Source organism: Aotus nancymaae, unplaced genomic scaffold (genome assembly GCF_030222135.1).
Source record: "Aotus nancymaae isolate 86718 unplaced genomic scaffold, 86718_ANA_hifiasm-v0.15.2.pri h1tg000010l, whole genome shotgun sequence".
Lineage (NCBI taxonomy): Eukaryota > Metazoa > Chordata > Mammalia > Primates > Aotidae > Aotus > Aotus nancymaae.
This window is the reverse complement of record NW_026988421.1, coordinates 50,790,232-50,815,713: the sequence shown is the minus strand read 5'-3', so window position 1 is coordinate 50,815,713 and position 25,482 is coordinate 50,790,232. Positions and strand designations below refer to the sequence as shown.

General features: G+C 37.9%; 1 protein-coding gene across 2 annotated transcripts in view; it reads right to left on the bottom strand.

Annotated features, from left to right (window-relative positions):
- The window catches only part of BICC1 (BicC family RNA binding protein 1), a 312,911-nt gene that overhangs the window by 116,214 nt on the left and 171,215 nt on the right, over positions 1 to 25,482 (bottom strand). For both annotated transcript variants that reach the window (XM_012445757.2, XM_064374146.1), the window contains exon 3: positions 16,449 to 16,518. In XM_012445757.2, coding sequence (XP_012301180.2) covers positions 16,449 to 16,518 — 70 coding nt within the window. The remainder of the gene's footprint in view (positions 1 to 16,448; positions 16,519 to 25,482) is intronic.

The window sequence follows — 25,482 nt, the reverse complement described above, 5'->3', positions numbered from 1 at the left end:
GGGTAAAGATTGTGCTTCTAAGGCTGCTCTGCAGCAAGAGTAAGTTTCCACAGGGCTGACAAAGTGCTCCAGTAGAGAAGCACAGATCAAGCCCTAGAGAAGGAAAGCTGTCAGTATCCACAGGAGATGTCCAGTATGAGTGAACTCAAAGGTGGGACAAGACCATATCAAAAGCATCTGCCTATAGCAGCCCACAACCCAATTCCTTGATCTTATCAAGTTACCATGTCCTGCTGATTCCATCTTTCAAAAAAGACTCTCTGATACTCCTATCTTCAAATACAATCTACTATACTCATCTTTCAATATTTTAACCCTTTCCTACTAATTATCTCCTGTGTCCACCCCCAATCCCAGGATTTTTCCTGTCTGTAGGATAGAAGAGTTCTCACGAGGTCACTGATTGTCACTGATCTGCTCTAGCTGTTCACCCTTATTGGCCACCAAGTCTTTGAATACTTCCCCTTTCAAAAAATAGCCTCCTCTCTTCCCGTAACACATAACGATTCTCCCCAGCTCTCGGCCTGTCCCACACAGAATGCCCCAGCCCTTTGAGACCCACACTAGAAATTATCAATACTTAAGAAATATTTTCCTTAGCTGTGGCTTGTACTCTTCTCCTCCTCCTCTGAATTACTCCAGTCTTGATGGCAAACAATGCCATTTTAAAGGTTTATTTAAAGCAATAGGCTCAGAATCCCCAAGCAAACTCTTAAGTATCCAAAGGGCCAAGACTGAGATCAATGTTTCTTTCTTAAATTCCTCTAATACTCATTCTTGTGTCCACTAATCAAATACCACCAGGAACACACCTGTAGTAAATGAACTGCGCTTTCATTCACTTACTACAGCAAGAAAGAGTACACCAAAGTAATTGGAGAATTTTAAGAAACTGGTGGATACTTAGTATACAACTTGAGTTTGTTTTGGGTGATTCCAAGAAAGGTTTAAGAAAATGGAGGCCAGATTTGGATTGGGAGCTGTTGGGCGGTGGGGGCAATTCATTGATTATCTTGGCAAATTTAATCTAGAAGGCAATGAGTTGGAGTCATCATTGGTAAAGGAGCAATCACTCACATCAGTCATAAGAGAGGGAGGTTTAATTACTTCTGTGGTTGGAGAGGGTCCTTTTCTCAGTCTTGTTTCAGACATACTCAAGAAGTAGGCTTGTCTGATTATTTACATTCTGCAAGAGGTATTTATGTTCAGTTGGGAACATTGTGGTCTGTCAGCTGCCAGGACCATTTTTCACTTTCTCAAAAGATACCAGAACAACTTAAATAACTGTTGAATAAATTTCAAATTTATCCTAAATCTAATGATAATGTAAACTTTGACTCACAATTTATCACTTCAACTTTCTGGCAGGCACTGCACACATGGAACAGAATAAGACATATTGATCTTTGACACAGGTCCATGAGCTCAAAGTCCAAAGAAAAGGCAAATGTCTAGGCTGATGCAATACAAGCATGAAAAGTGCCCAAATATAAGTATGAAAAAGGTGCTGAGCTGGTGCAAGAAACAGGGTGTTTAACTCCATCTGGAGGCGTGGGTGAAGCTTTCCAGGAAGACATGCCACCTGAGATGGATGTGTGAGGATGAGTAGGAGTTGGCCAGTTGGAAAAAGGCGGGTGGAGGATGCCCTTCCAAAGTAGACACAACTCAGTTAAAGGTGTAAAGCAGCATAATGAGTTGAGGAACAAAATATAAATCAATGTTGCTAGAGAAACTATTCAAAGAACTCAAAAATATTTCCAGGATATTTTTGAATATAAGGGGCTATTTTGGCACCTCTGAAATAGCACAGCACAGAAGGTGAATTTTGTTCTCAGTTAATTAAACTGAGTGTTAAAGAGAAAGTAAATCATATCAAAAACTAAATACTTTTACATACGGTTCCCCCTCAAGAAATGGAGATGAAGTGGAAATGGAATATGAACCAATTCAAAATAACATATTGAAGTTTATATGTACTTCTCTTGAATATAATGAATTAGAAAAAAATTCAGAAACTTTAAGCTAAAATTGGAAATCAAATCCCAACACCTGGAAATAAAACCAACAACTTATTGTATCATCTTTCTGTTACACCAAGAAAACTCAGAAATTCAATGACTATTATATAATAGAGTAACTAATTCTCTTATCAGGGCAAACACACACACACACACACACACACACACACACACACACACACACACTTCCATTGAGGACCTAGTCTTTAGATAATTTATTTTGGAAATCCAATGGCCATAATGTTAATACTTACTTTTCTATAATTCTTCAAAAATTAACACATTATTAGTATTTAAGGTAACTTCATTTCTTTCTAGTTTGAAATAGAAATGATTCATCAAGTACTTGTAAACAAGTATTGATGGTGAGAAAGGAACAGATTGGGCAACACAATTAAATAGTGAAAAAAAAAATCTAAAAGTCTAATTTCACTGGAAAAAAAAGATGAACAAGTGCTACAATCTGAATGTTTATATCCCCACAAAATTCATATGTTGAAACTACCCCCAATCTGAACAGTATTAAGAGGTGGGGACTTTGGAAGGTGATTAGTCATAAGTAATCCACCCTCCTAAATAGCATTAGTACCCTTATAAAAAGTGATGTGAGGGAGGTTTTTTTGTCCCTTCTGCCATGTGAAGACATAGAAGGTGCCAACTATGAGGAACAGGCCCTCTCCAAACGCCAAATCTGCCAACACCTTGATCTTGGACTTCCCAGTCTCCATAACTGGAAACAATAAATTTCTACTGTTTACAAATTACCAGGGCTAAGGTATTTTGGTATAGCAGCCAAAATGAACTAAGACAACAACTCACTAACATAGGGAAAAAATATGAATAAACCAACAAAAGGAAAGGGCAAACAATTCACAGTGTGATATAAATAAGTGTTCCACAAACAGATTTAAAAACACTCAACTTTTCTATCAAGAAAGTACATATGACAACATGATTTTTTTTCACTATTTAGACTGGCCTAGGACAGGAAAGCACAGTATTGGCAAAGAGGAGTTGTTTCTCTTTCCAGAATCCAGCCCCTGCCTAGGAAAAGTTCAACAGCCATTTGAAAAGACAAGGTGACAATCCTAAAAAATATTAAATATTAAAGTTACTAATATCCTATGGCCTAAAAACTCTACTTGTAAGAATTTATGCAACATAAAAAAGGTGTAAAAGTAGGCAAATAAATTTGAGATTTATCATAGACAAAAGAGAAAACAACCCAATGTCATCAAAACAAATCTGTTGAAATGTATATTACAGCCATAGTTCACATATACATACAATGGTATTTCACACAGCTACAAAAATAATGGTATTATTGTTTACATGCTTATATGGAAGAAGTCCTCTGGTTTTTTTTTTTTTTTTTTAAGAAGAAAAATCCAGTGGTAGAAATGTGTGTGTAGAATAAGCCCATTTCAATAAATTAGTTAATACATAACTATTTGCATAGATCACAGAGCCAAAAACATGCATATGCTGTGTTCTCATTTTATTTTTATTTCAGGCAGAATTTATTTTGCTTTAAGAGTAATTTCTGGCAACAAGATATAAAGGGAATGTAACTCCTCATTCCTGAAATCTCTCCAATATCTTTTGATAAAAATGTCAGTACCAAGGTTGAATAAAAATGTAACAATAAACCACAAGTCATACTTTAATGGCATAAAAAGGACTTTGGGAGAAATGAAGATGTCACTATCTTTTTTTTTTTTTTTTTAGCTAGAAATGCGACATGGTGGCTTCAATATTGTTTGCAACTGCAAAGTACCTTCATGAAAATAATTTAATTGCTCCTGACAGGCCTCATAGTTGTCACTGAATTCCATCCAGCCATGCCATGGCTGACATCACAGAGGAAAACCAGTAAAAGGTCACACATGTGGTTTGGGAAACCATCAAAATATGGTGCCCATCTCTTGGCTAATAGGAATTTACAGTACCATTGTGTTTTCAAAAACGATCGGAAACCTTAGGAATTGTCAGTTATCACAACTACACATTCCAGCAAAGAATGGAAGACACAGGTAACATGAACCAGGAGGGCAGAAGGTCTGTCCCCCAGCACTGAAGCAGGCACAAAGGCATAACACGAAACACTCATGGAGAATAAACAAAACAGCTGAAATTGCACAATTAAACTATAAAATTCAACATTGATTGCAAAACGCCTTTTAAAATGCGTAGACCTATGACCCTACTCTGTTTTATCCCTTTTACCAAAATTCGGTCAGTTCATCTGTTTTACTACAAATGTATTTTCTTCCTTCTGTAGTCACACTAAACTACATTCTGATGTGAATGCTACAGAAAGGAGGCCAGGTAACTGATGCACTAGGCTGCATGAAATGTGCTAATGGGAATCCAGGGCTGTGAAGACACTATGGATTCTAATGGGAATCCAATGCTACGCTATCCTGATATTAAGCCCACTCCTCTAGTTCAGCATTTCTCAACTTGAGCTACTGACATTTTGTGCCAGATAATTTTGTGTTGAGGGGGCTGTCTTCTGCAGGGTAGGGTATTTAGCAGCATCCCTGTACTCTACCCTCTAGATGACAGTAGCACTCTCTCCCTGCGTAACAATGAAAAATGTCTCCAGATACGGCCACATGATTCCTGTGGAATAAAATCATCTCAGGTGAACCACCACCATTCCAGAAGAAAGCTTATAAATCCCAGTAAAATCCTTAATGGATCTAGAAAAAGGATAAAGGAAAGAAAGATACCATGAAGAACAAGATTAATAAAAAGAAATCTAGGTTGAACATTTTTAAAAGACAAGATATCCAGCAAGCTTCTGAAAGTTAGGTAAGGAGTTACCCAAAATTGCCTTTCCTTTTGAAGAAGATACTTAAGAACCAAAAGCAGTTTGACTTTTCTTAAATAAATGTGTTAGTAAATCTTTACTTTTTTGTGTGACCAAACACTCACCATTAACACTTACATGCTTGCTTCTTACAGAATGAACGAGATTACTGTGTCTTGAATTTTGAAGCCAAGGTTTATATCCAAACTGCGTCACTTACAATTCAGTGACCTTCAACAAATTATATCATCTTTGGCATTAGTTATTAATATATATAATGTGGACAATAACTCCTTCATGTGGGTTATTGTATGGATTAAAAGAAATTACAACAGGCATCTATTATAATGTCTATTACAAAACAGGTAAATAATGAATATTTTCTCCTTTCCTCCTCCTACAGTTTAACAGGCAAGAAAAGAACTGCAGATAGAAGGGATCCTGGGATGTCACCATGGGCAGGGGGACATAAAAGCATCTGTTCTGGAAACAGGAAGATTAAGGAAGAAGGAGCCCAAGAAAGTAGACAGCAGCAGTCAAAGAATCAGGCAATCAAAGAAAAATCAAGACTCGGTCCAGGTGTCACCTGGTGTTGAATAACTGGGTGTGTTTTACTGTTTAATTTAGCCATTTTTCTTACTTTCCTTTTTATAAATTTTATAAAACTTTTGTTAAAGAGATTTCATATTGCTTTATACATTAAGGAGTTATTCTTGATCACATAACATTATCTTTGCATACAGTATATTTTAAAATGGTAATAAAAATGTTGTGTCCAGTATCTATGACTAGTTTTTTAAATATAGACTTTATTTTTCAGGGCAGTTTCTGGCTCACAGCAAAATCAAGTGGAAAGTACAGAAAATTCCCATACGCTGCTTCCTATACACCAGCACAGCCTCCCCAACTGTCAATATCACACCAACTTCAAAACCTGTTTATGGGCCTTGACAAATGTATAATGGCATATATCAACCATTATACATCACACAGAATAATTTCACTGTCCTAAGAATCCTCTGTGCTCTGCCTATTTATCCCACTAAGAAAAAATGAGAGTTCTGATTGCTCCACGTCTTCATCAGCATTTGGTGTTCTCAGTGTTTTAAATTTCAACCATTCTCACAGGTAGATAGTGATAACTTACTGTTCTAATTTGCACCTCTCTAATGATACATGATGTTGAGGATCTTTTCACATGCTTATTTGCCATCTGTATATCTTCTTTGGTGAGGTGTCTGTTAAGATCTTTGGCCTACTTTAAAAATCAGGTTGTTTTCTTATTGTTAGGTTTTAAAAGTTGTTTGTATATTTTGAGTAACAGTTCCTCATCAGACGTGTCTTTTACAAATATTTTCTCCCAGCCTCTGGCTTGTCTTTTCTTTCTGTTGATGTTTTCACTTTTTTACTTACTTTCTCACCTCTCTATTCCACTGAAAATGTGTTTTCTAAGCTAAGGGAAAATATCTCTTCAAAAAAAAAAACCAACCCAGATATATTTTCTTATTTAGGCTTGAGAAGATAACTGAAAAGCTGAGACCATTTTCCTCTCTGGCCCTGGTACAGAAGAGAGAGAAAAAGGATTGGAAAGAACAGCTAGTTTTCAGCAGTTACAAGAGAAGCAAACAAGCCAATACCTGGGGCCTTCAGAAGAGAAGAAAGGGGAACTAGCTGGAGATCAAGAAATTAGCCCAGGCTCAGATCCTCAGTCTTGCTAATAGGTCACCGAACATGAGCTATCTCACCTGTAAAATGGTGTGTGAACTGTGTGTAAGAACATAGGTGTTCAAAAAGGATCTCAAATGTGCATGTTTGGCACTATCTAAAAATACGGTTATTCATGTAGAATGAGATACACTGAAAAACTGAATATTTAAAAATATACAGTCTTTTTATAAACTTTGTATTGTTTAAGTATACTGGGATCTTCAAGAACTGAAATGGCTCAGGTCTCTGTTCTCCACTGAGTGGCCCTATTTAGACCACGCTCTCTCTAGCCACAGCAACTATTAGTACATTGCATATAACTTATTCAACTCTTTGGGTGAATTTCTACTTTTGGCCCTCAATTAACATTCACCAAGTGATTATATTAATAATATATAAAAAAGCATTAAGTACAAAATATTCTAGCTAGTCACAGAGGCCCACGCCTGGAATTCCAACACTTTGGGAGGCTGAGGCAGGAGGATCACTTGAGCCCAGGTGTTTGAGACCAGCCTGGGTAACACAGCCACACCCCATCTCCACAAAAATTTAAACATTAGCCAGGTGTGGTGGCTTGCACCTGTAGTTCCAGCTACTTGGGAGGCTGAGGCGAAAGGATCACTTGAGCCATGGAGGCCAAGGCTGCAGTGAGCTATGATCATGCGGCTGCACTCTAGCCTGGGCAAAAGAGCAAGTCCCTGTCTCAAAAACAAGAATAACAACAACAACAACAACAACAAACAACAAATTTTTCTATCCAGTAGAAATACAAGGGTCCTCAGGTATGTCACAAACAGTACTTTCAAAGATTTAAGCCACACATACACAAAACACACACACACACATATACACAGAAAACCAACACAACAAGCAGTTTATAACATACTCCGGGCTTATTTTCCTTTCAAATTCATTTTTTCAAAGTTGTTTAACTTAATGACATATAGAAAAGTCTCTGCCTAAGGAAATAACACACAGCATGAAATATCAAGTTAAAATTCAGAGGCAAGCACTTTTCAAAAATGTGCACACCTTTGAGTGGTTTCATCTTTTTAAACTGTAAAATCTAATTTCCCCTGAAAAAAGATGTGATATCTGTAAGACATGCTAACGTTAGCCTACTTTCAAATCCCTGTAATCTCCAACGACTGAGACATTATGAAACTGGACTGAGTATAATCAGCTAATCCTGGCAATCGTCTCTGAAGAGAGATTATTATACATTATAGAACTTCCTGGAATAGGGAAAAGTACCATGAAAGGAATTTTCTCACCCAGGTATGGGTGTCAAAGTGCATTTGAATACACTGACTTGGAGTTCTGAAAGCAAATAGACCTACATTTACGTTTGAGGTCTGGCTACTTACCAACTGTAAAACCAAGGGCAAGTTAATCTACCTTCACCAAGTTTAGTTTCTTCATCTGTAAAATGAGAATACTTCCACCTCACTCATAGAGTTGCTCTGATAATTTGAAAAGATTTAAGATTATGTACATAAAATATTTAGCATAGTGCCTGACTACAGCAGGTTTCAACAAATGGTAGGACTCACTATTACTATTGCTAATTATGTAAATAAATGCTAATTAAAATAACCACAACCAAAACAACTATAGTCTGGAGGCCTACCAGGAGGCTGTGCCTTGTTAAGTCTCATTTAATAGCCTACTGAGAATGGCACCAGAGTTTCACTTATTCAGGTGTCCTGAGAATGACAATGATCAGGTCATTGTCCCTAAATTTCCTTCCACTTCCTTCATTAGTGGAGGGAGTCATCATTAGGACTATTCAAAACCACTAAAGAAGGTTTAGTCACAATCATGCCCCGCATTTTTCTACATAAGGGGTCTATGGGGAAGATCAGTAGTAGATAATTTGCACAACAGTGACTTTCACTCTTGTGGGAAGGCGATAATTCTACATCTTTTTCCTACATGACACACCTTAGGGATATACTTTCCCATCCGTATTAGCGGTTCCACTGTTTCCATGATTGAGTTGAAGGCTAAATATACATATACTTACTGAGTGCCAACTATGTACTGGTTACAGTGTTAGGAATGCAATGATTCACAAAATCCACGTACTCCTTACCATTTGGAAAGTGACCACCTAGCACCATTTTCCACAACCTATCATTATCATCCATTTTAAATCATGATCTACTAATATATTTGTGCATAGGTGTATGTTTGCACATACACATAAACAGAGACACATATGACTGAAAGTTTTACTAACCAATACCCTTACTGAAATAATCCAGGTAGAGAAAGATAAATACTGCATGTTCTCACTCATATGTGGAAGATAAAAAACTTGATCTCATAGAAGTAGAGAACAGAACAATGATTATTAGAGGCTGGGAAAAGTGTGGTGTGGGAGGATGTTACAGGGAAAGCTTGATTAACAGATACAAAGGAAATATAGCTAGATTGGAAGAATAAATCCTAGTGTTCTATAGCACTGTAGGGTGACTACAGTTGACTATAATTTACTGTATATTTTTAAATAGCTAAAAGAGAGCATTTTTAATGTTCCCAACACAAATAATAATAAATGTTGGAGGTGATTAATATGCTAAATACCCTGCTTGTGGTATAAGGGTTAAGAGAAAATTATTTAGGCAGATGGTGAGGGTAAGGAAAAAAACCTCAGTAAGGTTTTCCTTTTAATGAAAAGTAGCCCCCAAATAATTTTTTTCTAACAAAGAGCAGCCAGTAAAATTGAGCTGCAGACATAGACAAGCAAGCTGGAAGCTTGCATCAGTGAATGCTGGCATCTGTGCCAATAGGAAAAGACTAGCTGGGGGCTAGGCAAGTCCAACATAGCAGCTCTATCTTCCCCTTTCTTTGTCAACCAAAGGCACAGAAAGGAGCAGACAACATGGCGCAGGCCAAGTAGAGACCCTATTTGCATAATAAAAGATTAGGGTTGGGTGGCCAGTTTCTTCAAGTGCTGTGCAACACACCGGATCCAGCCAATCTTTGGGCCCTATGTAACCAGACTCTGTCTCCTCAAACCTGTCTAAAATCATGTGCACTCTACTGCAGACTGGAAATCCCACTCGGACACCCCTCTCTCTCTCGGAGAGGGAGCTAGTCTCCTTTCTCTTTCTTTTGCCTATTAAACCTTTGCTCTTAACCTCATTCCGTGTGTATCCGTGTCCTTGATCTCCTTGGCATGAGGCAACGAACCTCAGGTATTCACCCCAGAAAATGGCACTGCTTCACTTGGAGCACTGCATCCAGTATACGTGTACTGAAATATCACGCTGTTCTCTATAAAGATGTAAAGTATTATATCAATTAAATATTGGCCAGGAGTGGTGACTCACACCTGTAATCCAAGCACTTTGGCAGGCCATAGAGGGTGGATCACTTGAGGTCAGGAGTTTAAGACCAGCCTAGACAACACGGTGAAACCCTGTCTCTACTAAAAATACAAAAAAAACATAATAATAATGAGCTGGGCCTAATAATTAGGCAGGAGAATTGCATGCACCCAGGAGGCGGAGGCTGCAGTGAGGTGAAATTGCACCGCTTTGCTCCAGCCTGGGTGATAGAGTAAGACTGTCTCAAAAAATATAAAATAAAAATAATTTAATAACAAAAAATACCCTTAATGCTCTATTTTTTTTAACCTAGTTGGGTTATTTCACTGCCGGTTTCAACCCACTAACATAACATCAGACACACTAATAGGCTGCAACCCACCATTAGAAACACTTTGGTCCAGCATGCCATGCCCTGCCATGCCTTTTCCCTACCCTCAGCCCTTTAAGCAAAACTACATTAAAGCCCTCAACTAACTAGTTCACCATGAACACCCAATAAAAGTGTAAGCATACTCAACAAAACATTTTCTTCTGGAAAAAATAAAGTGAATTTTTCACTATTTTTCTCATGCTAACATTTCTACTAGATATCTACTTGTTCTGATGGAATATAGCCAAAAATAACCAAACCTCATGGAATTCTGAAGATTCTTTTGTTGATTCTGGGAGGAAGAGAATGGCTAAATTTGGTGCCAAAACATCAAGCAACCCAATCAATGCCTCTCATTCCTGCTAGTCCTGGGGTTTCCTAAATCATCATGCAAGGACTACTTGTAGGGATTAGTTCCTATCACTTGGTTTAACTGTGCAACAAAGCTTCATTAATGCTGACCTCAGTTAATTTGGAATTTGGCTTAAAAACTTTAAACAATTTTTTACCCACTGTATTAATCTGTTTTCATACTGCCATAAAGAAATACCTGAGACTATGTAATTTATAAAGGAGAGAGGTTTGGTTGACCCACCAGTTCTGCATGGCTGGGGAGGCCTCAGGAAACTTACAATCATGGCGGAAGGGAAAGCAGGTACATCTTACATGGTGGAAGGGGAGAGAGAGTGTACCCATCAGATCTTGTGAGAACTCACTATCATTAGAACAGTGTGGAAGGGAGCCACACCCATGATTCAATCACCTCCCACCAGGTCTCTCCCTCAACACATAAGGATTACAGGGATTACAATTTGAGATGAGATTTGGGTGGGGGCCCAGAGGCAAACCATATCACCCACATTTACCTTCGCAAGTCTAAGAAGAGACTGATGAGCAGATTAAGAGCAAAAGAAGACTGTGAGACAAATGTTTACCTTGTTTAAGAAAACAAACTTATTTAGCATCATGAAGCTCACAGCACAATATACCAGTGTGATAAATTCTCATTACAAATCATTTTTATCTGTTTCTTAAGGCAGGTCTGGCAGGACTTCTATTTGGCAAAACAATCAAATTTGTTAAGAATGCAATTTGTATTTTACTGAAGCTGCATTTATTTTAAAATAGACTATGATTCAGAATAGCATATTCAAAATTTTAATGACTGCTTGAAGTTATTCTGTTGGTAAGGCTGTATAGTATTAAATGCCTTAATCCTTAAATACTGGTTTCACAGGCACAAACCTCAAATATTTCAATGTAAAGAAGACTGCTCTAGTATTCTCACTCTAAGAGTTGGAAGCAGTTAGATTTTCATCCACTCAAAATAAACTTATGTTATACAAAAGAAATACCAAGTATTGCTTTGTTTTTCTTAATCGTGACCCTCTTTAAGACAATTCTAGAGTCACCAATTTAAATGTCCATTATACTGAACCTTAAATTCTTAGTTCTCTCCAGCTCTAATGAGGATTCAACCTGCCAATAATTTCAAATACTCTAGAGATTTTTTAAAAAAATTCTAGGTCAAGGGGATGAAAAATTACCAATTGGGTACAATGTTTGCTATCTGTGTAATGGTAACACTAAAAGCCCAGTTTCCACCGGTATACAACAAACGCATGTAAAAAACATGTACATGTACCCCTGAATCTAAAATAAAAAATGTTTATATCACAAAACATGCACTTCCCTAAAATGCCCTGTGCACATGAAAATATTTCTACCACTTTTTCCCCCACTATATTCTATCTAGAATATGGTCACAGAAGAATGAAAGGGGAGTGAAAGGAAATAAAGAAAAGTGAGATGATAAGAAAGGAAGGAGGAAAGGGAATGGGCAAAAATTAGATGGTCTTTTATGCAATATTTAACACAGGCATAGAACAATGAGGCTGTCATAACTCTAAACTAATCCATGTTAAGTGACTACAAAGATGACAGAAAAGTGAGACTAATGCATCCATAAAAATGTAGTTCTATGGATGCCAAGATGGGCATTATCCAGAAGAGACTGTAGAATAACTCTGCCTGTTTCTCAGTAGTGGTCACCCATGCCTTCAGAACATGTGGTCTTCTTAGTGACTAAATCACGGTATTTCCATGTCTGATGTTGAGATTTGTGTTTGCCAAACTCAGCTTGACCATAAGAACAACGAGTGGAACTTCTTAAATATAGTAGCTCCCAGTACTAGCCTCAGAACTACTGAGCCAACATCTCTAGAGGCAAAGAATCTGAACTCTCTAATTGATGGCAAAATCAAGCTGTCGGCTGCTTGCCTTCTTGCCAGGCAGCTTCCTACCAGCTCTTCAACCAAGTGAGCCATATGGCCACTGACACAGCTGCTCTGATAAAAGATTAATGGCTAAAAAATAACACTTAGCGCTATGGATGCTAATTTAGGAAACACAGAACTAAATTCCAGTAAGGTAAAGAAGGGGGCAAATTGTGGTAACAGTGGCCATGAAAAATGTTTATCTAGGCTCAAATATTCAGCCAATTGCATTTTAGAAACTCAAAAGTGAAATGCAACACAAACCTATGGCTGTATCGTCTCTCTAGCACGGCCTGGAGATTATGTGTATATTTCAAAGTTTCATATCACCATGGGATTTAGAATGTAATAATCATCCAAAACACAGCATGAGTCCCTAAATACATTTATATTCTTTGGTCTCTTGAATAATAATAGTCTGGAATGAAAAAGGGTTCAAGACCAACGATTCCTTCCTCTACAACACTCAGGGGCAAGGAGGAACAGCCACATCAGATGAAAAAGCAAATAATTACATTCTAACATTCCTCCTGCCATTTTCATTTCACTTTTACTAAATACAAATTACAGTCAAAAAATTACATCTCTGAATTGAACCATTTAAAAAATAATATAGGTATACACATACCAGGGATGTTAGCCAAGAACTGATTCAGCAAAGTAAATTCTGAACAGTAAATTCCTGAGAGGCAAACTTCTGATCCTCTGTCTTCATGTTCCCTTTCAGAGCATTCTGTGCATCATATAGTACTAGATACATCCATAGCACTTCATAAATAATACAAAATAAAATGATGTCTGTAGATCCAGGTCTGAAGGGATCAGTTCTTAGGTACAATTCCAAAGGTAAATTTTTACCATGTGGAAATTATACCAAACGTCCTCAAATGTACTGCTGAAATATTCTCAACTCCAAAGCAAAATATATAATCAAAATGTGCAACACTGTTGGCCATTCTGAATGGGTTAAGTATCAATGACAAGAAACCAATTTTAAAAAATCTATTCAGCTGCATATTTTCTGAAATGTCTAATGTTGTCACCATGTTTTGAACAAAAACTAATCAGTTCTGTTTCTCAGGATAATGGCATAGGGGAGAGGAAAACTACAGCACGGATACTGCAAGAAAATAAGACATTCGAAGTTATCTGGAATTGTTGTAATGTTTGTGTTTCCTTGGGGATTTTCTTTGGAGACTGATTAAACTGCATTTTTATTGGGCTAGTAATACATCTAATTTTATTCTTTAAGTAAAAATACCTGACAATAGGGAAAGAGTATCTAATCTATGTTCAAGTTCCAATTTACTCAAGTAGTAGGACAGAAATTTTTAAATGCTGCAAATAGCTAGATAATTCATAAGGGGCAGTTTCTTCTTCTGCATAATGAGTATAAAACATTCCAACATACCACAGAAATTACTGAAGATTAATTGAGAATATAATCTAAAGCACTTGGAAAATACATGTTTATACAAAGATACAGAATAGCACTTGCAAATTCACCATGTCTTCTTATGACTGTTTAGCACATAAGTTCCCACTTCCTTGCCACCCATGATCACAATGAAAAAGATAACAGGTTGGGTGCGGTGGCTTACAGTTGTAATCCCAACACTTTAGAAGATCAAGGCAGGTGGATTGCTTGAAATCAGGAGTTTAAGATCAGCCTGAGCAACATAGTGAAACTCTATCTCTATAAAAAATGCAAACATTAGTGGGTGGTGTGCACCTGTAGTCCCAGCTACTTGGAAGTCTGTGGTGAGAAGATGGCTTGAACCTGTGAGGGTAAGGCTGCAGTGAACCACAGATCGTGCCACTGCACTCCAGCCTGGGTGACAGAGTGAGACCCTGTCTCAAAAAAAAAAAAAAAAAAGTAACAAGATAGAAGTCTCTACAGGAATTCCAGTCAATTGAAGTCCAGCTAACAACAACACTAAATAACTAAAATAATTTTTATTCCATGTGATGAGTAACTCTAACAAAATGCAATTAAAAGAAGGCAAACTGGACTGAAGTAAGAAAGGAAATTGAGAAATCCTGCAATGTTATCATTTAGCAGTAAATCACAGGGAGAAAGGCAGCAAATACAAAACTAAACAGTGACAAAAACAAAGCCAGGCCACGAAAGGCAATACTGATTGCAACTATTTTTGTAGTGTTTGATGGTATTTGTCATTACGTTCTGACAACTACATACATCTGCACTCTTCTAATGAGATATACACAACAAAGTTTGTTGCTACTAAGGTCATAATTTAAACACTATCCATAAAAATATATACTGGCAGGTCACATTTGAAAATACTATGTAATCCAGGGAGAAAACTAAGGAGGCCTGTATTTTCATTTCCGAACATCTATGCATTGGGTGGTGTCCCACAGGATAAAACCAGGCAGGGGAACAGCCTAAAAGAAAAATCTAGTGGGTTCTTTGCTGTCTGATAGATGAAGAAAAGCAGTACCTGAGACATGAAAACTAAGGTTCATGTCACACTGGAAGGGAAAAAAGCAGCTATTAAATCTGTGTGGTTCATAAAAAAGAACTCTGAAATGAAAACAACAGAAATTTATGTGTTAAAAACATGTGGCGATCATTAAAAAATCTGGAGACAACAGATGCTGGAGAGGATGTGGAGAAACAGGAACACTTTTACACTATTGGTGGGAGTGTAAATTAGTTCAACCACTGTGGAAGGCAGTGTGGCAATTCCTCAAGGACCTAGAAAGAGAAATTCCATCTGACCCAGCAATCCCATTACTGGGTACATATCCAAAGGACTATAAATCATTCTATTATAAAGACACATGCACACGTATATTCATTGTGGCACTGTTTACAATAGCAAAGACTTGGAATCAGCCCAAATGCCCAATGATGATAGACTGGACAGGGAAAATGTAGCACATTTACACCATGGAACACTATGCAGCCACAAAAAATGATAAGTTTGGATGAATCTGGAAACCATCATTCTCAGCAAACTGACAGAAGAAGAGAAAATCAAACACCGCATGTTCTCACTCATAGGCGGGTGTTGAACAATGAGAACACATGGACACAGAGAGGGGAGCATCACACACTGGGGTCTGTTGGGGGGGACTAGGGGAGGGACAGTGGGGGGTGGGGAGTTGGGAAGGGATAACATGGGGAGAAATGCCACATATAGGTGACGGGGATGGAGGCAGCAAACCACATTGCCATGTATATACCTATGCAACAATCCTGCATGTTCTTCACATGTACCCCAGAACCTAAAGTGCAATAAAATATATATATATGTATATATATATATATGTATATTTATTTAAAAAAAAAAAACCATGTGGAGAGTTACCCTGATTCATGAATATCAATTGAATGGGTATTCTTGAAATCACAGGTTGCTGTAACTTTCTTTTTTCTTTGAGACGGAGTTTCGCTCTTGTTACCCAGGCTGGAGTGCAATGGCGCAATCTCGGCTCACCGCAACCTCCGCCTCCTGGGTTCAGGCAATTCTCCTGCCTCAGCCTCCCGAGTAGCTGGGATTACAGGCACGCGCCACCATGCCCAGCTAATTTTTGTATTTTTAGTAGAGATGGGGTTTCACCATGTTGACCAGGATGGTCTCGATCTCTTGACCTTGTGATCCACCCGCCTCAGCCTCCCAAAGTGCTGGAATTACAGGCGTGAGCCACCACGCCCAGCCCTGCTGTATCTTTCATAATTATACTTCTATCATACTAATAGTTAATAGTTTTCTGTTGGATTAAAACCTATACATTATTTTCAATTATGAAAATCCTCCTGAAAGACTACTACTTAACAAATATTTTGGAACAAAAGTGTTAAGAATAAAAATTATTTTTCTCCCCAGAAAATCTGCAGTAATTCCATAATCTAAGTTATCAAAACCACTTATTTCTCACTCTCTCACAATTTACCTTTCTTGGATTTGGCTCCGATCTTCAGTTTTGATGGCCAAGCAATCTGTGTGTTTGTTTCCTCCATGATCTGTAACAAAAATTGAGGGAAATATTGATTCAATTGAAAACTAGTAATTACAGATAAGATTTTTCACACAAAAAGCTTATTTTCAAGTTCCTAGCTTCATGTTGATACAAAATGAGCTCATCTGTAAACAATGCAAAGAAAAAAAAAAACCTTGGGGGGAAAAAGAGATGTTTTTATAAGCCTTTAATCTATTAGAAATATTCAAATATATTTTGTTACTCCCAGTGTTCCTCTCCACGATGCTCCAGAATTTTAACATAAAGACAAGACCAAAAAGTACATGAACAAGTAATTAACCCAACTTGATGCCAGAACCGTCAGAGATGCTTGTGCTGAATAAAATTCCCCAAGACAATTGCCAAGGGATTGCAACACACCAAACATGATTCTTGTAATACAAAACTGCATGAGTTAGAACATACTAAATGAAGATTGTTTTCCCTGGAGGAAAAAGTAACCTTCTTTGGACACATTTGTGTTTCATTAAAACTGATGAAAACCCTCTAAACATGACGTCACATCGTAAGGCTGAATTCCTCATCATCCTTCGCCTGGTTCAGAATGGCATTTTTGCCAAAGGTCCTTCCCACTTTCACATGCAGCTAACATTGGCTAGGAGGTCTCATGACCTAAATGGGTGGCAGCACCAGAACAAGTGAGCAAAGCAACGACTGCCCAGCAAAGGAAATGGACAGTAAATAAGAAAAGAACAGGTATTTAAAATGTGCGTCCTTTGTTCCTAATTTTACATGAATTACATAAGATTAACGTTTGCTCTTGTAACACGAACACAGAATCAACCTAAATAATAGAGCAAACTACTAAACAATATGCAAATAACAGCAACTATCATTCATTAATTTAATCTCTTGAATTAGGCTAGGATAATATTTATCTTTAATATGGATTAAAGTTCATTAAATAAATTAATGGTGAAAACAACCCAAACACATCCAGAGTGCAATGAATAATAAGTATCTTTTTCTCCTCAATATTGGCTATGTACTAGGCACAAGGATAAATGGTTCACATGCACCATACTTCAGTGAACCCCCTTTATCATAATATAAAAGGGCTTTCAGCAGATGTTTCAGACTGAAAGCCCACAGATGCATTTTTCCATTCATTGTAACTTTTTTTTAAAGTTTGAGCCAACATTTTAAAATCTGGGAATGTCACATAAAAATTCAGATTTCTGGTTCTCTGGAAAACTTGGCAAATTTAGCACAGAGAGCTCACATTCCCACATGGCAATGCTTGGCTGGCACTGAGGAACAGCTGCCCCCCTTGAGTCAGGGCCATCAGGCTCTGAGCTGCTCCCAGTCCCTACTGTGTCTCTGACTCTGAGGTCAAAGGCCACTTGCCACAGTCACCATGGCATTGTACTGCTCACTTGCCATTTATCATGGTGTTTGCTGTCTTTCTCAGAGCAATATTTCTCTACACCTATGTCTCTATTAAAAACTGAACAAAAGTAAGGCCAAACTATCTTCACTAAGTCAAGGTACTGGTCTGGCCCTGAAGGCAGATGAGCTCGTTACCTCAACCCTACAGCACCTGGCCCCAGCTGCTGCTTCTCTCATTCATGCCTGTCTCTGCTAATGTGTTTAGTTGTTTGCACCATTAACTTGGTTAGTTAAGCCTAAATCAGTAGTAAAAAATAAAAAATAAAATGTTAACTTTCTTAACTCCCTCTGCATCAGCCATGTTGCCACCCCTAAAACATGCCCAGCAGGCTCCCCTTCCGAGCCCTTGCATTCACTGTTATCTCTTCCCCAGAATTTCCTGTCCCAGCTCCTCATGCTCAGACTTCAGCTGCTACCTTGTCTAACTCGCCATCCTTTTCTACTCTCACACCAATCCATCCACAATTATTCTTCCCACCTCATTGTGTTTATTTCCCTCCTAACCCTTATTGTAAGTGGAAATCCTCTTATTTTCTGTACTTACTTATTTACAGCCTGTCTCTGCAAAACAGAAACTAAATTATCTTCCCTGTACACAGCAGGCCCTGGATTTAACTAGTTTCATAATTTTCCTCTAAGTTACTTAAGACTCTCAAAGAGATAAGACAGAAAAATAAGGCTGCATGCAGTGGCTCATGCCTAGAATCCCAGCACTTTGGGAGACTGAGGCAGGAGGATTGCTTGAGGCCAGGAGTTCGAAACCAGCCTGAACAATATAGTGAGACACATCTCTACAAAAAATACAAAAATTAGCTGGGTGTGGTGGCACACGCTTGTAGTCCTGGCTACTCAGGAGGCTGCAGCAGAAGGATCATCTGAACCCAGGAGTTCAAGGATGCAGTGAGCTATGATCATGCCACCACATTCCAGCCTGGGCCACAGGGAGAAACACATTGTTTCTTTTTTCTGGGGTAGGGGAGGAAGAGGTGATTTGGCTGGGAGCAAGGTGGCATAGTTGCCTAATAGCCAAGCTCGTCTAACAAAGGAAACCTCTGCCTTGAAACACACTGTTTCAAAGAAAAAAAAACAGAAAGATAGAAAAATAAGATCTTACTATAATGCTATTGGTGGGGAGGAGGCAGTAAGAAAGCAATCTATATGCCTTTCTTTTTCTGAAGTAAATAATGTAAGTACTTAATCCAGTAAATAATGTCAGGGGCCATATTATACTGTGGGGCCATATTATGATACTCAGGGGCCATATTAGATAGGTTTCCCTTTTAAAATGTGAGTAGAAGACCTAAGTTTCTGAAATCTTAAATCATTAGAAGAACTGACCTGAAATCACTCTGCATGTACACTTCTTTTATTAAGCACTAACAGTGCTCCATGATAGGAAATAATATGCCAGAGAAAATATCCTGAGAGCAGTAGGTAACAGCCATCAAGTTGGGAAGACAGCTTTATACACACTCCCTCTAACCCACACTACAGCTCCCTGTCTACACTGTGCAGAGAAGCAGGTTCACAAAGACCACTCTCAAATTACTCACATCAACACTGTGTTTAAGGGGAGGTGGGGTAATCCCAAGTCTTGAATCCCTAATTCTAAAACCAGAGTTCTGTATACTATACTACATGGCCTCTAAGGTTCTATGAGCCATAGTAAATGCCAAACTTCTTAGAGAAAACAAATTGCCAGTAATTAGAACTTGGCATCTGGAGCTGACGTCTCCTATATGACTAGAAAAATGTGACTCTCTGGAACACCATTTGTAGCCAGCCAATGCCAACTCCTCGGATCATTCATGAGGTTACTGGCCCACACAGAGCTCTGGCCAGATGCCTTTGCAGATATCCTTTATTTGTACATCATTGTGTGTAATCTAGCCATTAAGAGCAGGGATGCCAGACACAAATACCAGTTCTGCTGCTTTCTAGGGGTGCTATGTTGAGCAAATTACTTAACTTCTATCAGTCTCAGTTTCCTCCTCTGTAAAATTCATTATTGTGTCTATTTTGAAAGTCACTGTGAGAACTTAATGAGAAAACCCCAAGCACAGAGCATGGCACATAGTGAGTGCTTGATAATATTAGCCCTTGTATTAATGATATTGATAACTTTTGGTCAGACAGGCACTGTCCTAGATACTAGGGATACAACAGCAAACAAAATGATTCCTACCTTGCGGGAACTCAGAATCTTACAAGGGAGAAGATAAGAAAACCGCCATCATGGTACTGTGTGCCATGTTTCAGAATGGGGCAGCGCAATATGAGCATGTACAGAGGGGGTCCTAACCCAGTCACAGGTGGTCAAGGAAGGCTACCTCAAGACAATGCTTACTAATGCTGTGACCTGAAGGAGGAGAAAAAGTTGGCTCACCGGAGAAAAGGTAAGAAAGTGTCCCAGAAGAGGAGAAGGGCATGTGTAAAGGTCTCAAAAAAGAAGAGAGGGCTGGTACCTGCAAGACCCTGAGGGTGATTCACTGCAGCCAAAGGGCTTCAAGGCTCACCCCACACATCTAGGACAAGTAATATATCTCTTGTTATCCCCACTGTCCTATGGCTGTGCACACCAATGCCTTTGAAACAGACTTGAATTCATGACACAAAGTGAAGCCACCAAGTACCGTGCTTGGCTGACACTCCCTACAAATAAATTCTGGCCACTGCAGTGATTACACATAGGAAACACTGACTTCGCTTTTGGGAAGTCAAAATTTTCCTTAGGAAGTTATCAATGAAGCTTTTAAAACCATCATCTAAAATGTCTCCAAGTGTATTCTTACAGCTTTGATATGGCACACTATTAATCTGAGTTAGCCTCAGCCAGTGGTGGGAGTAGTGGAATGTGAAGCATTCCATGATGGGGTTTGGGGGAAGAAGCAGAGGTCTCTAAAGGGGGTGTGGGTGGAGGTCGGTCTAGGAATCCCAGTACTGGAGCTAGATTACTGCATCCAGGAGCTGATAAACACGTCTCTGCAGGGGGTGTGGATGGAGGTTGGTCCAGGAACCTCAGTACTGGAGATAGGTTACTGGATTTTGGGAGCTGACAAGCACATCTCCTGCAAGTGGTGTGGGGTGGAAGAAAGGGTGCAAAGGCAGGAAGTAGGGCAGTAAGCAAGTCCGAGGTTCTGTATCCATAAGTTATGCAAAAATATGTCCTAAATGTTCATCAAAGCAGGTAAATAAGGGAACTGGAAAAGGTAAGTCTAGGAAGATGTGGTTGAAATCAAAGAAGCCACAAAACCATTGAGAAGAAAATGACTATCTTCTGTTTCAGTGGAAATAAAAAATTCCAATGTTGAGTTCCAACTAGTTGGTTTTTGGTTTTTTAAAAATCTCTTTATTGTCCCTATTTGCACCTTCACAAAACCAAAACTCAAGGAACAAACTACTGATTTTGAATCATTTTCTGTAAATATTAAAGTAACATTTTCAAAAACATCATGAACATATAGAGATAATTTTGTGGATGCTACAATAGACAGAGACACTGACACATTTTCAAGAGGATATTGTACATTTCTCACAACCCAATTAATTCCTGAAAAATCTGACAAGAAAATCACTTCCAAGAAACATGTGATATGCTTAAGTCAACATGTTGTCCAAAATGTTTAGTTTGCTTTCAAGGAATAATTCAATTAAGCAGATCATTCTGGTCATCCTCACTACACCAAAGTAAGATGCTGATGCTTCCCAGTTGTGTGAAATGTTACCTGAAAGTTGGGAAACATGTTTAAAATAATTGGTACTTCCTTATGGAAACAAAACTATAAATATCATGGTGTCAGTTAAACTAAGGAATGCCAAGTTATGCAAAGCCACAAAATCTCTGAGAAGAAAATGATGATCTTTTGTCTCCGGGAAGAAAAAAAAAGCCCTAGAGTGAATTCCAGCGAGTTGTTAAAAATCTTACTATTGTCCCTGTTTCCACCACCACAAAACCAAAAGAAAGCTCAAAGAACAAACCATCTGATTTTGAATCATTTTCTATGAACATGAAAACTCAGCTTAAGTATTTTAAAATTCTTGTTCTAACTCATAATTCTGGATGCTGTATGATTTTGCTATTTCAGGTAAGTCAGTTTCAACTTATAGACATCCTCATTTACAAAAAAAAAAAAATCTCTTCTCAATTCTACCAATCTCTGCTAAGTTTCTTTAGCTGTTCTCATATAATAGCAATCCTATAAGTCATAAGAGGAGACTTTGGCGGAGTCCATCTAAAAATGTAACTATCTGAATATATAATTGTTTTAAATTTCCGTTGGATTTACTGTGCTCATTTCTTATAGGTGATTAATAATTGAAGTGTAACTTCATTCCTATGGTAATATCAGATTTGATGAATAGCAAATATTTATAGTAACAAAAGCTTGCCCAAAGAATATCAATTTTAAAATATATGAAGCAATTAAGGTTGTTGATGTAAGAAAAAATGTGTATTTTTATATTTCATCTGCAAATGTTTTTTCATCATGAAAAATCTGATGAAGACAGCATACTACAGATATGTAACAACTCTAGAAGCTAAATAGTTATCTTAACTTCCTACTTTATATTTAAATTTTATAAATAGGAAGTAATGTTCCCTGATCCAAGACGTAAGTACTTCTTTTCCATATTAAAAATGTACCTAATAAATATAAAATTGTATGTTCCTGTTTTGGTTTCAGTTTCTATGGGGCTTTGAGGGGCAGAGGTAGGAAGGGAAGGTAATATTTACAAAAGCTAGAATTACAAACTTTTTATAATTAGAAGAAAGTCTGTAAGCTATTGAAAAAAACTTCAGAGATTTACACTGAATCATTTAAGTAATTTCACTTTCTTGAAATAAACTGCTAGAGTTAAAATAAAATAAACAAGCAAAATCTAATCATATTCTACAAGTAGTTTCATCCATGAGAAAAATAATTTCCATTCATATTCTTCAATGCTCAAATCATAATAGATTTCTCTCATCTCCAACAAATTCCAGATTAGTATGCCATGTGGAAAGAGAACATATCTACCAATGTTCACTAAACTATATGTTTTGCAGGTTTGCAGCAATTACAGGATAATATCTTACAGATGAAGGAAACCTTTGCCAAACTAGCAATATTCCACTAATATGCTTATTTCACCAAATTCTTCACTCCAGATGTAAAGTTAAAAATCCACAGGTAAGTAATCAGCATCTCAGTTCACCCTAAGACAAGTCTATTTATACTAACTTTACTAAAAATATTTACTCTTGGGCCAGAAAAAGAACACTAAAAACTCTAAGTCGACATTTATTCTCTAAACTATTCAAACTTCATCATTCAAAATGGCTACCAGCTGGGAGCCAACTGCAGCCTGTTTCTCTAAAAGACCAACTCATTTGAGTTCTATTTTCCTTATATTAATAGAGAAATAAGGTCTGTCCCCCATGGAGGAGGCTGTTTAAAGTTATTTCATGAACTAATAATGGACTGGTAGTCAATTTGCTGCATTTCACCATGAAGGGAGCTAAGTGAGAAAAAAGCCAACTAAGCAGAGATGGGAAAGCAGTGAACTTCTCACTTGAGGGGGCGTCTAAAAGCTGAGGATGTTTATTTTGCTGAGACATTAGAGGGTTCTGCTAGATTTCATTGTAGTCCAAGAAAGGCCTCCTAATGATTCTGTTATTCATCATTATCAGAACAATTCCTCATGTGCACCTAGTATTTACATACATTTTCCATTTATTCCTCACAATAATTTGTACAGAGACAGAAACTTACTGTATAGCTGTGAAAATTAGGATTCAAAGAGGTTAAGTGGTGGCAAAGTCCAGCCAGAATCTAGGTCATGTGACTTCTTGTCAGGGAGGCTCTTTCTGCCTTACGTGGCTTATGACGGAAGCAGAAGGCACCACATACTTAAGGGGAGGTCACTCTGAAAGCTGCACCTCTCAGAACTCAGCCATGAATGCTGAAGTAACTGAGCAGCAGCAGAGAGGTTATTCTCAAATACTCCCTGCCTTATTAATGAGGAAATAACTCAGAGATATCCCCTAAATGGTTCCCAAACTAGGCTAGTGTCCCCACCCCCAGCCTAAACACATATGGAAAATATGGGAAGCATTTTGGTTGTTACAGTGATTAGGAGGTTTTAATGGAATGGCATCAAATGGCCAGGGCTGTAGTTGCTAAAGTCCAAACAGAGGACAGGACAAATCACTCCAAATGTCAATACAGATAGTCCACGCTTTACAAAGTTCCGATATGCATGAACTTCAGTTGCCACAGCTTGGTTGAAAAAACACCAGTCCCTCAAGAACGCATGTTTACATATCCACTACCGTGATATACAAACTGTGAGTTGTTGCATCAAATAGAAATTTCAATGCCAGCTCATCAGTCCATAAAACAATACATAAATAATAGGTCTCATCTAGATAAGGGACCAATCACATTCTCTTTTGAAGATTGTTGGCAACTGCTCATGACCCATCTGTTATCGGTTCTGCACAGACAGCAAAGCAAGTAGTCAAGATGACTCCTTGTCTTCCAGTCATAAAACTACATGGCATTTTACAAAAATGGGTAAATCAAAAGGGGAAACTGACCAACAAAGGTGAAAGTATAGCAAGGAAACAAACAGTGACAATGCTGGAAATGAAATCTGAATCAGAAGTCAATGAGAACAGGAGAAGGAGCTGATTGTGGGAATGCTGACATTGCCAATTATTTGAGAGAGTCCAGATGCTCAGCCAGAGGAACACAGTAGACACATTTATTGATATGAGCAAGGAAGGGGCTGTGACAAAAAAGATGGAGGAAGTGATGCCGATGAAAAACTTCACATTAAAGAAATTCTAGAAGAGATTTCACAACTTTGAAAGCACATAGGATGAAACACTGGAAGCTGATCCACACTCCTGAGTATGACAATTCCCCAAGGCTTACAAAAGATACTCTCTCCTTATTGTAAATTATACAACAAAAAGAAAGTTAGCGCTGTTCAAACTATTCTTGACAAGTTTTTGCAAAGAAATAATACATGTTAATTCTCAATGTTTCCAACATTTAAATCGCATACTGAATATTAGTTTTACTTTTAATTTTCCTATACATTTATGACTGACAATAAAAGAGACAATATTTTGGCAAAAAATTTTAAAGGTTACAGATCACTAAATTTTCCTATTGATTGATGAGACTGTCTTGTACAGTTTCAACTTGCATAGTCATTTTGATGTCTCTATAGATCATGCCAAGTGAAGACAACCTTTCATGCTTCACTAAAAATTAGCTTCAAACTGGTCCACACTACAGGTAGGCTTAGCTAATTTATCTCAAAAGTTTAGAGAACTCCTACATATCAATGAAAACCTAGTTCAAATGTGCCTTCCACTAAGAAAACTCCTCCAAAACTATCTAAATCAGAGGTCACCTATGTCTGTCTATCTCTCTCGTTCTCATACTCACTTTGTTATGGCAGCATTATAGTGCTTATTTCTTAGTTTATTTTAATAATATCGCTAACAAGTTGGACTCCTGGTGGCCAACTTGTTAAACCCTTAGAATCTAGCACATAGGAT